At 38.8% G+C, this 15993-nt stretch overlaps 1 protein-coding gene across 1 annotated transcript in view; it reads right to left on the reverse strand.

Moving 5' to 3' along the window:
• Positions 1-6285: 6285 nt before the first annotated feature.
• Positions 6286-15993, reverse strand: part of LOC142858422 (killer cell immunoglobulin-like receptor 3DL1) — a 32631-nt gene continuing 22923 nt past the window's right edge. Inside the window, exons 10-13 of the mRNA XM_075987635.1 lie at positions 14869-15162; positions 12861-12959; positions 6913-7022; positions 6286-6429 (exon numbers count right to left, since the gene is read on the reverse strand). Coding sequence (XP_075843750.1) covers positions 6286-6429; positions 6913-7022; positions 12861-12959; positions 14869-15162 — 647 coding nt within the window. The remainder of the gene's footprint in view (positions 6430-6912; positions 7023-12860; positions 12960-14868; positions 15163-15993) is intronic.

Here is a 15993-nt window from a genome sequence, read left to right on the forward strand (position 1 = left end):
AGTCACTTTGTGTCAGACCAAATCTGCCGCTGTGGCAGCTTTTGTTGCAAAACCGCAGGTACTTGAGCGTCCGCTAATTCAGGCAGTGGGGTTCCGCTGTAAAACTTAGCCAAGGCAGGCAGAATGGGCCTGTGTGGCCGAGTATGTCTCGGACTCAGCACTGGGGCTGGAGTCACGAACTGAAAAACAGCACCCAGGAGGTTGCTGTGTTAGCTAGCGGGCTACCCGCTTGAGTCGGGGGCAAAATAGCCCGACGTTGGACGCCAAAATGTAGCGGCGTAAACGAATGCAGACAGTTTGTAAAAATATATATAGTTTTAATGTAGAAATAGACTTACAGAACCACCGTTCCTGCGGAGACCAGGAGAGTAGAAGAGACAGCTAGGAGCAAGCTCGCCAAATTTATAGGCAGACATTAGCCCGAGGCGAACATGCCCCCTAAGGGGCGGGACTTATCCCTACAAGGTGCAGGAAGTTTTAGAGAGATCGACTAAGGCTGGGGAGGGCACAATAACCTGTTATCTGTATTTTTAATGGTTTCTGTTGTTGTAGTGGTGATTGTGTGAGGCTAGTAGAAATTTTATTTTTGATGAAGTGTGAGAACTATATTTATCACTGGGTACAAGAATAAATATTCATATATTTATATTAGAATTAGCAGCTATGCATATTTAGTAAAATTATAGTTATATTTATTTTTCAAGATAACTAAACAATACTAGCCCTGGATAGTTGATTAGCTTTTCAGAACCAGGCAATATTTCCTTGCATTTGAGATGACCTTCAGTCCAATTAGATAGCTATTATCTACCACTAAAATATATGTGCCCCTACTGTACCCTAATGTTATTGTGCCATCCTGGTCATGAGGAGACTAAACAAGACTTCAATCCTTCATCTTCAGAAATACTGAAGAATCAGCAATAGATTCCTGGTAATGCTACTTGAAGATAAATGGTCCAATGTGTCTACAAGACTAGATTGAAAAATCACTGCTTGTATATTAGAGAGATGGGTCAGTGATCGAAAGGTCTGACATATAAGCCTGCCGAAATAGGATCCAACTGAAGAAGCTAATTAAAACTGTAGGACAAGTTCTGACTCCACAAAGTGGTCCACTGACCTCTACATGTGTTGTAGAAAGCACCGCACCTTTATCCTATCCATACTATCTTGTGATGGAGGAAGGTCATTGGTTAAGTAATAAAGAAACTGCTTGGCCTCATAGGTTAAAACATAGGTGGGAGGAGTAAACAGAACAGAATGCTGGGAGGAAAAGGAAGTGAGCTCAGAGGCTATGCTCCCCTCTCCCAGGCAGACGCCATGAAGCAAGCTGCCGGGTCAGACATGCTAAATCTTTCCTGGTAAGACTGATGCTACACAGATTATTAGAAATGGGCTAGTCCAGGTGGGAGAGTTAGCTGAGAAGTGCTAGATATAATGGGCCAAGCAGTGTTTAAAAGAATACAATTTGTGTGTTGTTATTTCGGGTAAAGCTAGCAGGTGGCGGGAGCTGGATGGCAGAATGCAACCCGCAGCTCCTACTACAATCTTGAAGTGAGTATAGACTGTGGAAAGTGGACATTTTAAAATAAAGATCATACTAGCAGAGATACCAAGATAATATTGCCATTTACAATTGCCTAAAGTTTTTAGAAATGAGTGCCACCATGTTATGTAGCTATACTAACCACTCTAGAGAACATGCCTGAAGGACGTTTGTCATAGCACACCATGGATATAGTTGCATACTCATGTTTATTGATCTACTAGGTAATCACAGATGCTATGAATTCATTTTTGTAATAGCCACGTCATTAGAGACCAACCTCTCACAGCACTCCTTCCCATCTTTTAGCTCTTATGTTCTTTTCTCTGGTCCTCTTTCGTGATGTTACCCAATTCTTGGAAGGTATTGATTTTGTCTTGGAAGATCAGATCACAGCTTCCCCTGACCCTTCTGATTTTCTTTCTTCTTGTTGGTTCTCTCTTCTGCTTTCTTATTACATGGATTCTGTTACCCACCATTCTTTATTCTCTACCCTACTTATGCTCCCTTCCTCTTATATCACACCCATCTATAAGTATCAGGAACCATCATAAAAGATAAGGCATTGGTTTCCTTTGTCATTTTCATATACATAGCATGACACATATGTATAAATATACCATAAAGCTCTATATTTTGTTTGTTAACCTAAAAATTTAATCAGCTTTAAGCTAATACAGGTAGCTTATTTCTAGAGCCTATATTCTTGGAAGAAACGACATGTAGTTTATATTAAGTTCTGATGTCACTATGCTTTTTTTTTCCACTGGGGACTGTATTATATTAGGGAGTGGCCAACCAACAACCGATCCAGCTGGAGACCCATACCACGAGAGGGAGTCTATCCTTAACACTGCCTGGAGTGCCAGACCCAGAGGCTGGACAGCCTAGAGATTTAGGATAGAACCAAACATGACTGGCACAAACTGTCAATTAAATGATTATTAATGATATTCTGCTATATTCACAAATTGTTGCTTAGCTTAATTATCATCAGAGAGGCTTCATTCAGCAATTGTCAGGAGCCATTTCCTTCTAGGATTATTGCAGGAACCATCACCCTGGGGAGTCTGCAGAGAACCCCACACCCCTAATTGTGTTAGGAATCGTTCTATTGACAGAGCCTACCCCACACTCAAATTGGCTGTTAATGGAGAGCTATCTGTTAGCGGAACCCGCCCCACATTCCAAACTATTTAGAGAACTAGGTGTGTTATCTCCTAGTTTTGACTTCCTGGCCTACATGACCTGACCGAAGGTAACCTCCTGGACCACATGACCAACGTGAACCACGCGGCAAGAGCCCAGGACCCTGTGCCCACCCCCCAACTCCTTACCCTATATAAGCTATACCCCATCTCTAATAAATGGAGGCTTTGACAAGAACACCCCCCCCCCCCCGCTTAGCCTCCTTCTTCTCTCCTAGCCCATTATCTTCCAGATAGTGCCTCTCCGGGACCCTGGAATAACTGAACTGCCAGGCGGGTTACAAACCCTAGACCAAGTAACCCTCCAAGGCAATCAACAAGCAATAGATGAAAACAGATGCAGAGACCTACATCCAAACCTAAGGTGAACCTCAGGGAAGCCTGCTGAAGAGAGGGAGAAAGAATTGTAAGAGTCATAACAGTCAAGGACAGTACTAGAAAATCACAGAATCAGCTAACCTGGGATCATTAAGGGCTCAGAGACTGAACCGACAATCAGTGAACTTGCATTTGACTGGCCTAGGCCCTCTCCGTGTGCTACAGTTGTATAGCTTGGTCTTGTAGGTCTCATAAGGCTCTCTCTGACTGTGTTAACCCATTTTGGGCACCCTTCCCTCATACTAAGTTGCCTTGTTCAGTCTCAATAGGAGAGGAGGTGCTAGTTCTTATTGCAACTTGATATACTACGGCTGGTTATGTTCATGGGAGACCTCCCTTTTCCTGATGAGAAAGGAGGAGGAGTGGAAGGGGAATAGTCAGCTGGGAGGAGAAGAGGAGAAGAAGAGGAATGGAGAGGAAACTGTAATTGAACCACAAAACATTAATTAATTATTTTAAAAAATGATAAATAAAATAAAAAAATAAAAATACAAAAAAATAAAGAGAAAACAAAATTTCCTCAAATAAAAACAATCTTACCTTAAGAAGGTCTCTTTCTTCATTTTCTTGTTTTTCTTTCTAGATTCTCCCTCTCTGTCTTTGTCTCTCTTTCTTTCTTTCTCTCTCTCTCTCTCTCTCTCTCTCTCTCTCTCTCTCTCTCTCACACACACACACACACAATATTATACATATGTATAAAGATGTCATAATGAAACCCAATCCTGTGTATGCTAACCTAAAAAGATAATTAAAATGAAAAAGTAAAAATGTAATTTTATATCTAGTTTACACGTATAAATTTGCAGTATTTACCTATCAGAATCTGGCTTATTTTGCTAAATGTGATTTCTAGGTGTATTCACTTTCATGTTTTTGATTTTTTTTTACTGGCTAAAACTTTCAAGTTACATGCCATTCAAAAACCTCTCTGCTGCATTCTTGAAAGGAATTTAGATTAAAGATACTTAAAATAAAATTCCATCTTCTGAATTCTCATAGCCCCTGTACCTTTGACTCTTGGGAGGATTAAGCAAGACTACGCCAAGTTGAGGGTACTTAGCAATTTCCAGTTTCAAATCAACAGTCAGACAGAGGGACACACAAGCAAAGATGTATTTTACAATACTAGCATGGAAGTGCAAAAGAGAATAGAGGGGTAATGTTCTAGCTGATTATTTTTCACTTCACAAAAGTTGTAGTTATTTGGGAAGTGGAACTCTCATTTGAGAAAATGCATCCACATGATTTGTCTATAGGCAAGTCTGCTGGGCATTTTCTTGAGTCATAGTTGAAGAGATGGCTTAGACCACTGTGATGTGCCACTGCTTGGCAGGTCATCTGAAGTTGTATAATAAAGTAGGCTGAGCAAAGCATGAGGAATGATCCAATGTGATGAACTTTGTTCCATCTGCTTCAGTTGTTGCCTCCAGGTTCCTGGCCTTGGCTTCACTGAATGGATTGTGATCTGGGGTATGTTAGATATGTAATCCATATAGATACTTTGCACCGATTAGCTTTTGGTCAGGGTTTATCCCAGCAAGAGAAACCGTATCTAAAATTGCTACTCTGTACATAGATTGTGTGACTCTTTATTGTGAGATGTGAGCAGACATCTGTTGATCCCAGATAGGTCACCGATGACAGATGCAATAAATGATCCACCCAGGACTATTTTACTGAACTCAGGAGTTTATTAGGGTAGCTTACAGGATCATGGTTCTAAGGACAAGCATGCTTGTTTAGAGATTCAACACTCTGACAATTAATACATTCTAATAAAGCAGAGGCTTTTATTCATATCCCGACACCAGGCATACATCTAGAATTCCAAATGGCAGCTTTGAGATACCTCAGTCAGGTGATTTATAAAGGCAATGACCTAAAGTTATATTCTGTCTAGAAGAAAGCAGGTCATCTGGTACAAAGCAAGGTTTCATTTGTAGAAACAGAAAGAGCAGTTTTGTTAAAGTTGTACAAGACCAGTCAACTACAAAAAGAACTGTTAGCAGGCTTTAACATTCAAGTCCAATTTTGCTCTATAGTTCTCTTGAGCTCAGAAATTTTAAACTTTTAAAAGTAAAGTTAGCCATCCATGTGACACTAGCCATGGCCCTGTATGAGGAGATAATAATGGGAGCACGGGTGACTCAAAAGTGTCTGTACCTCCACACGCTTGTGAGAAAATGGGTGATGCTACAGGAAAGCGGCTCACCCGGTGCTCCCTCGCTGCCTTGCAGGTGGTTTGGTTAACTGGAGGGTCTTCTATGCTCTGCGATTGTTATTACTCATAAAATCTTAGGGGGGCACATTTAAGTTTTGTTTGTTTTAGGATCTTGCTGATACTTGTAAGGTTTTGTTTACCTCCTGAGCCTTAATGATTTTTCTTCCAAAAGACTTAGACTCAGAGGAACTAACTTCTCAGGTGCAGAGTAACAGACTTGGCAGAACTAGATGGTGCCTTACTTCAATCATATTTTTTAAAAAAACTTTTCTCAATAGAGGAGTCTACATTGAAAGATTAAAGAAACACATGGATGCATCTGATGAGAGACAACCATGACGAAGAGCATTTTGGATACACAGCACAGCATATGCTAAAGCCCTATGTTAAGTGCTGGACTCTGGAAGGACATTAGAAGGAGTATTGAAAAGCCAATATAGGATAACTGGGTTTGATTATGATCAAAATACAGATTCATATAAGAAAATGTCTTGAGACTCAATGTGTTGTATAGCATTATTACATATTCGTAATATATACTAATAAAAGAGTGAGTCTGTTGCTGATATGAAAGTGTGAGATACTCAAATGATTACAGCTTCAAGTAGGTCTAGAATGTACAGCTATTTAGGTTTTACAGGTTGGTAGACGTGAAAAGAAATAAATACCCATAGACTGAGGAAAAGGTTTTGATTTCTATCTAAGGAAAAGTGAGAGTCCTAATATTTTTAAATGAAAGAAAGCCACATTCAGATGCAGACCAGAATAATGATGGATGATCCTGAAGTTAGAGACCTCTGTTATGATTTCAATAATTGTTTCATTGCATCTGCTCGTTTGTGCTGCCAAAAGTGCTGTGGTCTCCACAGAAGAATTCTTCAGAACTTTCTTTGAGAACTCATGAGCTACAGATAATCTTTGTTCTTAGATTATTGTTTCATAACTACCATGTACACACTGATCTCTTTGCAAAATTCCTGGGGCTGCTCGGTATTGGGCATGGTCAATTGTTTGAATGTCCATTGTTCAAATTCTGTGTATGTCACCTCCAGCATTTCTTTTCTTTCATGTTCCTAGAAAGAGGTAAATGTTAAGTGATGTTGTATGCACATATTCTAGACAGTATGGGGGAATGTAGGACCCATCATATATGGAACAAGCTAGGTTCATGAGAATCTATTTCTTTCATGTTCTTTTAACTTCATACCCTTGGTCATTTATGACTGTAGTTTTTGGGGAGCAGAAGTAATTAAAGACACCTAAAAAGCACTTCTGCAAGCTCATTTCTAATACTGATGTTTTAATGAGAGATATGGTAAACTCCAAGGTGGCTCTTCTTCCCTAGAGCAGAATCAGCTGTTCTGCATCTCTATGTTCTAAGCCCCATCTTATCATTTGCTACGATACTCATTCTCATGTTAGTTTTTTGTCTTTCATAAGACCTTCTCCTAGATATTAGTCTGCTTTGATTGTGAATATACAGTGAAGAATTAGTCCCTACTTTGAAGGCTTAGGGAAAGAATAAGGACTTACCTTTTGTATTTGTAAAGCCCTACCTCAGTGGCCCTCTCCTGGCCTAAGTCAATGAAGATCACATACCTGTTTTCCTCCAAGTTCAGTTTCTCAGGCTCCTTAGATGTCTCTTTCTGGCTTCTTTTTAATATTCCTTTTGGCAGAGGTCCAAGAACAAATGATGAAGATGAGGAAGACAGCAATCATGAAAAGTGATAGTCTAATCAGAATATCCTGGAGTCCATGATTGTCTGATGAAAGATATGAATCAATAAGATGTCAGTTTTAGGATATCTGTAATAGAGTGCTTAATATTTAATGATAGATGGATAAGTAATGGACTATTAATCTTCAGGAATTTTTTTTGTTGAAGAACCTAGTATTCTTTTTTCTGCTAAATGCACACAGTATTAAAATGACATCTAATGAAATTTCTTTAGACTCTATATTAATGCATCTCTCAACCCTCAGCAGGGAACTTTATACTTGCAATAAGTCGTGATCAATACAGATACCCACAATTAGCCAAACTGCAGAGAATAAAAGACTGTAGAATTTTTGGCTCTAAATGGGACATTTATACCACTTCCACCTCTGTAATGTTCAGTGTTCATTGTTAAAAAGCTAGACCAAAAATGATGTTGATGATAACAACCAAGAAGAGTGTCTCCTGGACATAGGAGGGCAGTTGCATATATGAACTCATAAGCAATTGTGTCTACATGTACAAAATCATTATATACTCAAGTAAACCAAATTCCATCATGCCCTGGGAATGTGGACATGAAGTCTCAGCCCTAGCCAAGGAGCTGTAGGTTAATGATAGCTGCTATGAGGATCAGTTTCAAGAATGTTCATGTATGTAAATTAAACTTGCTTCAGTATTAGACCACATGTCCCCTAATTTTTGGTCATCATAAATTGAACTTAATGGACGAAAAGAGATAACAGAGTTGAGTGGGTAAATTCAGGAAGAGTTAAAAAAGAGGGTAAATTTGATCAAAGCTTAATATTCTCAAATAACTAATACAAATAAAATAAAATAAAAGAATCTAGAGGGCATATATTGGTGTGGGAAGTCCTTTTGCATATGTGTTGCTCTTATTGGTTAATGAATAAAGGTGTTTCACCCAGTAGCTTAACAGAATAGAGCAAGGTGGGAATTCCAAGCGGATAGAGGAGGGAAAAAGTCAGAGTCAGATAGAAGCCATGTAGCCACAGCAGGAGACAGACGCCTGATGCTAGCCGGAACCTCGCCAGTAAACCATGAGTCCATGATAAAATGTAAAGTAATAGAATTGGGTAAATTCAAGATGTAAGACACAGTTAGAAATATGCTAAGCTATTGACCAAACAGTTGCATTTAATATAGTTTCTGTGTAATTATTTAAGTCTGGGCAGCTGGGAAACAAACAAGCAGCCTCTAACTGCAATATATCATATAACTACGTGTTCTGTATTTTCTCATATGAAATTCTAAGAATAAATATAGAATGTACTATAAATGGTATAAATTGAGGCAAGGAGAAACCATCCAGAACACCTTGGGCTCTGTTACTATCTGTACTACAACATGCCTAATGGTTTAGCTACATGCTCCTATGGCTTCAGTGTATAAATCCAAGATAGGCAATCCTTAATTTCCATGAAGAACTGTGCAGGGGGAAAGGGCTGGTACAATTTCATCTCCAATCTCCATAATTTCTTAACCTTGACAGACTTCAATGAAAGGAAACCTCAATTCTTGCCTCATAATTAACTTCTATTTCATGTGATTGTGCATGAGTGTTCCTTTTCAGCAGCCTTATGCCACCGACAGAGAATAGGCAAGACACTATGTACAGGTCCTGTGTTCTGTTTCTTATCATAATATTTACACCATTGCTCAGCTAATATGCTTTGGAATTTATAAATCTATAACACCCCTGCACCAAACAATAATTCTCCAAAAAGAAAACATGAAGTCAAGACTATTCCATCACACACTGTGTTTGTTTACTATATTCCCTTCGTCTTGCTTTCTTAACACTTTAGACCCACTCACCCCTCCAGGATGAATAGAGTTAGAATTAGCACTTCACTGTTGGTAGGAAGGAAGTGAAATTACCCTTTCTGATCACTTAAAGGAGTCTCGTGTGAAAAAATTATAGATGGAGAGTCCCTAAAGATTTCATTGTGCCTCTAAATAACTTCTGATTTTGCAGAGTTTGAGAATCAAAGATATATGATGGGGCTAAGATTACAGAGCTGCAACGCCAGGACAAGGATGACTGGATAATTATTAGAACATAAGTGTCTCAAAAGTGACTGCCAGCTTGGGCGATGACTCATTAAAGCTGCATCCCTGGAGCTGTTACTGGAGGCTTGGTTCATTGGAGGGCCTCTTCTCAGCTATTTCTATTTCTCATAGAATTTTGGGGGAGGGCCCTTGTCAATTATGTATGTCTCAGGGTCTTTCTGAATTTTGTGAGATTTTGTTTACTTCCTGAGTCTTAATGAGTTCTCATCCAACATGCAATATTTAAATTTAGAGAAGCTAAAATTTCAACAGAATATTAATAGAAATCTGTGACAAAGAGGAGATGCCATGCCTCAATTACATCTTAGAAAATGTTTCTTAATAGAGGAGACGTCCACATTGAAATATTAAAGAAATATATAAAAGCTTCTGAGAGAAGACAAACAGCATTTGGTGTACAGAAGAGAATATGATAAAGGCCAGAGAAAAATGTAGAGCTAAATAAAAATCAATAAAAAGAGTGGGCTTCTTGAATGAAAACAGCTGGAGTGATAAAAAGTCAAGATAGGATAATTGGTGTGAATATGATTTAAAATACTGACATATAAGAAGTTGTCATGAGACATAATATGTTGTATGTCATTCTTTCATCCTGGAAATATATACTAATAAAAATAGCGAATTTATTGTTGATATGGAATTGTGAAACACTCATCATGTATATAGCCTCAATTAGGTTTAGAATTTGCAGGTACTCAGGTCATAAAGGAAGGCCAGAATGAAATAAAAAAGAGACCCCTGGACTAAGCAATAGATCTCATTTCTGTTGAGTGGGTAGTGAGCGCTATCACATTTTTAACTAAAGGAAAGTCACTTTGAGAGTCATATTGAAATAATGAAGGATGGTTCCAGAGTAGGAGACTTTTGTCCTCAGATTGCAGCTGTTATTTCACTTGTATTTATCAGACTATGCTGGAAAAATGGGTGTGGTCCCCACAGAAGATCTTTCTCTGAGAACTAATGGGGTGAAGAAGATCTTTCATTTCATCTTAACATTTCCTGACTTCCATGTACAGACTGGAATCTGGAAAATTCCTTGGAAATCTGGGAAATGGGAGTGGTCAATTGTTGTTTGAAGATTATTCGCTCAAATTCTAAGTATGCTATCTCCCACGTGTCTTGTCTTTCAGGGTCCTAGAGAGAGGTAAATATTAAGTGATACTCTATGTGTACAGTCTTGCAGAAATGAAGGAGTGTTAGACTGTTTCAAAGAGAAGACTCAGGAGGACCTACCTGTCTATTCAGTATTGTTTTCACTTCAGACTCTTGATCCAAGTTTGATGTATTTTCAGAGGACAGAAGTAATCAAACACACATAATAAAATACTTCCACACTATAATTTCAAATTCATATTTACTGTTGTCTGGGAGTCATCCTCCAGCAGCACAGGGCTTTGATAGGAATTCACAAAGTAGTTGAGGCTAGACTTTTCATTCTGAGGTGGGGTAAGGATGAAGGCACTCACAAATTCTCTTGATTTATTCTCTTTCTTTATTCTCTCTCTATTCTCCCTCTTATTTTTATGTTCTCTCTCATCATTCTCTCTCCTCTTATGTTGTTTTATAGTTTTTATATCCCAACAGACTCTTCAAGGAAGTACAAGAGTTAAAAGAGTTTCATTCTATTTATCAAGTATATAGGTAAAAACATGCCCCTCATATGATTAAACATTTTGTGTATTGCAGGTGAAAAAAATTATCCCAAGAGCCCACATACAGTCATACCCAAGCAACTTGTTATAGATTAATGATATGAGCAAGCAAGGTGTTTTTGTTAGGTACTGGCAGCCTGCATTTTGCAGTTACAAATCAAGGATCAATTACTCTATTACTTTTCATGGAAAAGTCATATAAGGAATCTTAAAGAAATCACAAACTTAAACTTTTAGATATGAAAAAGAATCAGTCACTTCTGCTTTAAATCTTTAGGGTACACAACCATTTACTAATAGTTTTTTATATCAGGAGAATGAGGAAAGAATTGGATATAAGGAATTAATCATTACCTTTGCTCATCAACCAAACCTAGCAAAAGGAGCACTTCAGCCAGTAATAATTGTGATGTTTTGTTCTTGTTCTCTGAACTAAAAGAGTTTTTCATTCAGCTATGTGCCTTTCTAAAACTTTAGATGGTCTTTTTGGGTTTTTCACCTCAATATTATTTAGCAAATACTTCTTAATCTAACTAAGTTTTATTTCTACTGCGAAGCACTCTGAGATCTGGGAACACATCTCCCAACATTAAGGTAAAAAGAATTTAAACTAGCTGGGCTACTGGGACTCAATTGTTAGTCATTAACTTGAGCTACAATCCATGCAGCTCCTTAGGTGAAACTGACAGACCCTGGCTGTGAAACATATCCTTGTATTTATTTTTATTCATCAAAACTCTGTGTAAGTTATTACTATTATTACCAAATTAGACAGTATATCTTAGGGAGGGATGGTCTTCTTGACAATCCACAGGTGAAAATGCCCAGTAGAATGGGATGTTTCCAAGAAATAAAGGCACTATATTACAGGCAGTGGAGATCTCCCCACATCCACTCACACCATGCTAGATATCAGATAAAGGACCACGGAAACATGTAAAGGCCCAGCCGAAGCAAAAAAAATATTCTGGAGTCCATAGTCTGATGGCCTTGCCTAAATGAGATTGGCTAATCAGAGGATTCCCTTCTGGTGGGCTGACACCTGGAACTTCAATTGTAACTTGCAGCTCTTCTATTAAGGACAATGGCTCAAAGTACTTAGGAGAGATATGGTAAAATCAAAGGTTGCTCACCTATGGCAGTTTGAATCAGATGTTCTGATTTTTTATCTCCACAGTTCTACCCTACTCAGGCTGAACTCTAGTAATTCTTTTTTTTTTTTAGCATAGTCTCTCTCTCTCTCTCTCTCTCTCTCTCTCTCTCTCTCTCTCTCTCAAAATCTCCTAGATATTAGTGTTTGCTTTGAATGTGAAGATGCAGAAGATGCAGTGAGGAATTAGTCAGTAGTCTGAGAACTGAGAGGAAGATGAAGGACTCTAGTTCCTCTCTCTAAAGTCCTTCCCACAAGAACATGCACTCGATTATGTTCATAACAGAATTGTTTGTCATAGCCAGAACCTGGAAACAACCTAAATGCCCCTACACTGAAGAATAGATAAGAAGAATGTGGTAAATTTGCCCAGTGGAGTATACTACAGAGAGGAGAAACAGAGTGACATCTTGAAATTTGCAGGCAAATGGAAGAATCTAGAAAACATCATATTGAGTGAGGTAACCCAGACCCAGAAAAATAAATATCATATGGACTCACTCATAACTGTCTTTGACATAAAACAAAGCAAACTAGCCTACAATTCACAATTCCAGAGAACCTATAAAACAATTAGGACCCTAAGAGAGACATACATGAATCTAATCTACATGGGAAGTAGAAAAAGACAAGATCTCCTGAGTAAATTGGGAGCATGGGGACCATGACAGAAGGTTAAAGGTGAGGGGAGAGGCAGGAAGGGGAGCAGAGAAACGTGTATAGTTCAATAAAATCAATAAAAAATGTAAAGAATTCCTGTAAGTCCTTCCTCAGTTTCCCTGTATTGGCCTAAGTACCCTTTTGTAAATGTAGAACACACACCTGTATTTCTCTGGTTTTGTTTTCTCACACCACTCAGATGACACTCACTGGCTTGTTTTAGGGACTTACTCTTTTTGGCAGAACAACAAGCATAAAGGAGGATGACAAAGAAGACAAGGATCATGGTCACTGATAGCCCAATTGACATATGCATGATTATGTGGTTATCTGGAAGGAGACATGAACCCCAAAAGAGGTAAATTATAGCATCCCCATTTTAATAGATTGCATAATTTTGATTGGAGATAGTTATTATAATATTTCTTTGTGATACGAGTTTTGATGGAGAACCTATTAGTAATATTCTGCTCAATGGAAACAGTATTTAACTGACTCCTAAAGACTTACTATTATACATAATGCATTTCTTAACTCTCAACAGTGGATTCCATATTTGTGATAGATGGTGATTAATTCAGATACTCACAACTGGGAAAGTTGTGGAGAATAAGAGACTATTGAATACTTGGCACTAAAAGAGATATTTACATCTCATATACTTCTCCAAATGTTCAGCATCACTGTGAAAGAGATGACGAAGAGGTTGCAAAAAAAAAAAGATCTGGATGATTATAAGGAAACTGTCTTTTGAACACTGATGTTAGCTTAATATGGGAACTTCAGAAGAGGGCAAGATAACATGCCCAAGAGCAGTGCAAGATCAAGGTAGACAAAATCCCAGCATGGAAAAGGGAGGTGGACATGAATCCCACCCCTAGTCAAGGGCCTAGGGGCAATTGGTAACTGTTGGCAGAAGGAGTGTCAGTTATAGCAGTGTTGTTGCTAGTAAGTTGACCATACACCAGCAGAAGTCCACACATGCAAGAATATATGGACATTCTGCCTGTGGCAGAAAACTGCAGGACACTGGGTAAAGGTCATGTGCTCATTATCTTAATCTGAGATTGATACCAGTGCTCAATTAATCTGGTTAACAACTTCTACATCTACAACACCCTTGAACCAAACTACTAATTTTTCCAAAAGGCTAAAGTAAAGTCTAGTATAGCCTGTAACAAGTAATATTTTTATAAAATTGTCCTTTCTGCTTGCTTACTTCCTTTTTTAGGCTCTATGGTCTTCTCTCCAGGAAAAACTGAGCTAGAAAGAGCACTTCATTGTTCCTGGAAGGGGGCTAAATCTGCTTTCCCTTTTACTTGTAGGAGATCTTGGGTACAGTTCCCATGCTGCTCCTAAAACCTTCTGGAGTTGCAGAGTTTAAGAATAAGAGAGAGGAGATGATGATGTTAAAACTACTGAGATGTGAGGAAGTCGAGTCAAAATATGAGCCCAAGAGCATTTGGTCCCCAAGTTTCCACAATAGAGAAGGGGAAAATTACTCACTAGTTTTGGAGTCTGATTCGGTGCATGAAGTGAAATTTCTTGATGAGTTTACTAGGGAAGAGGAGAGGGTTAAAGTTTATCAAAAGACTGTGCCTTCCCCATATACAAAATCCTTTAAATTAAGAGATTAAGCAGCACCCACTCCACCTCTTAGTGCAGAGCCTTTAGAATCATAGGATGCCATTATGTTTATTTCAAGTTGTGATGAGTCAATAGGAATACTGTGGAGAGATCTATGTGAGGGACAGATCAGGAGGCTGCTTCATCTGTGTTCTGTCCAAACTGATGGCAATCTTATCCTTAATGAGTCTGTCCTGACCTTTTTCTTATTCTCTATGGATACATACACATCCGAGTGTGGCTGACCAATCAAGATAAGGATTCTTTGAGAGGCTTCTTATCTATTACTTTGTAATTTTATATTCATTCTTAAACTCGATGTCTTTTTTAAAAAGTTCGAAAATAAAATATAATTGTATCTCTTTCCTTATTCTTCTCATCTCTTCAGAGCATCTCAGGTATCCTTCCTCCAGGCTTTTCCATACACTCTCTTATGCTGATAGCCTATTTGTCTTTGATTAATATTGTTTTATTTAGTAACACACACATATACACATATTGTATATATGTATATGTTACTGAGTCCCTCTATCGTCAGTAAATGGTTCTCAGACATGGTTTCTTCAGGATCTCCTTAGTCACAAGATATGAGATACATATAAGACTTTCTTACCTGAGACAGAAAGGAACAATGGGTCACTTGGGGATGACCACACATGGGAAGAGTTCCTGAAAGAACCATAGCATCTATACGTCTCTGCCTGGATCAAAGGAACAGGAAGGAAGTTGGCCTTGAATGTTCCACTGTGGCTTTGCTCTGCAGGCAACCCATGTCCCAGAGGCACTCCTTTTATGGACAGATGGAACAAGTCAAACTGTTGGTCAGAGGTGCAGGACAAGATCATGTTCTCTCCTGATGTCATCTCAGGTTGCCTCAGGGCAGACAGAGATGGTTTCTTGTATAAACCTAGAAGGAAGGAGGTAGAGACAGTCGAGGAACAGTTCCTTACCAGTGTTCAGTCACTCCTCAGTGTTCTCTCTTCCTGCTTCCATTTCTGTGATCTCTCTCTACCCCACATTTATCTCTGTCTTTTCTACCTCCCCTTGTCTTCCCATATCCCTCTTTTCTTCTAAATTACCTTACTCATCTCTGACTTCAATCCTATACCCACATATTTTATTTCAGTTCTCACTTTTAGACAGTTTCTGACTCTATATGCATTCGTTCATACCATTTTTCTTTTTAATTTGTTTTTATAAAACAGATATTTAATTTATGTAGCAATCAGATTCATTATGAAACATTCAAATATATTTTATATTTGTTTTCATTAAAAATTTGAAGTTAAGGGAGCCACCTTAGGGTTGGCAAGAGATTTGAACCTAGAGTGGCTCCCAGGAGCCCAAGACAATGTCCCCAGTTAGTTCCCTAGGCAGCTGAGGGTAGGGAACCTGAAATGACCCTATCCTATAACAATACTGACGAATATCTTGCATATCACCATAGAACCTTCATCTGGTGATGGATGGAGATAGAGACAGAGACCCACACTGGAGCACTGGACTGAGCTCCCAAGGTCCCAGTGAGGAGCAGAAGGAGGGAGAACATGAGCAAAGAAGTCAGGACCACGAGGGGTGCACCCACCCACTGAGACAGTTGAGCTGATCTATTGGGAGCTCCCCAAGGCCAGCTGGACTGTGACTGAAAAAGCATGGGATAAAACTGGAATCTCTGAACATGGCGAACAATGAGGGCTGATGAGAAGCCAAGGACGATGGCATGGGGTTTTGATCCTAC

The sequence above is a fragment of the Microtus pennsylvanicus genome, chromosome 1 (genome assembly GCF_037038515.1).
Source record: "Microtus pennsylvanicus isolate mMicPen1 chromosome 1, mMicPen1.hap1, whole genome shotgun sequence".
Taxonomy (NCBI): Eukaryota; Metazoa; Chordata; class Mammalia; order Rodentia; family Cricetidae; genus Microtus; species Microtus pennsylvanicus.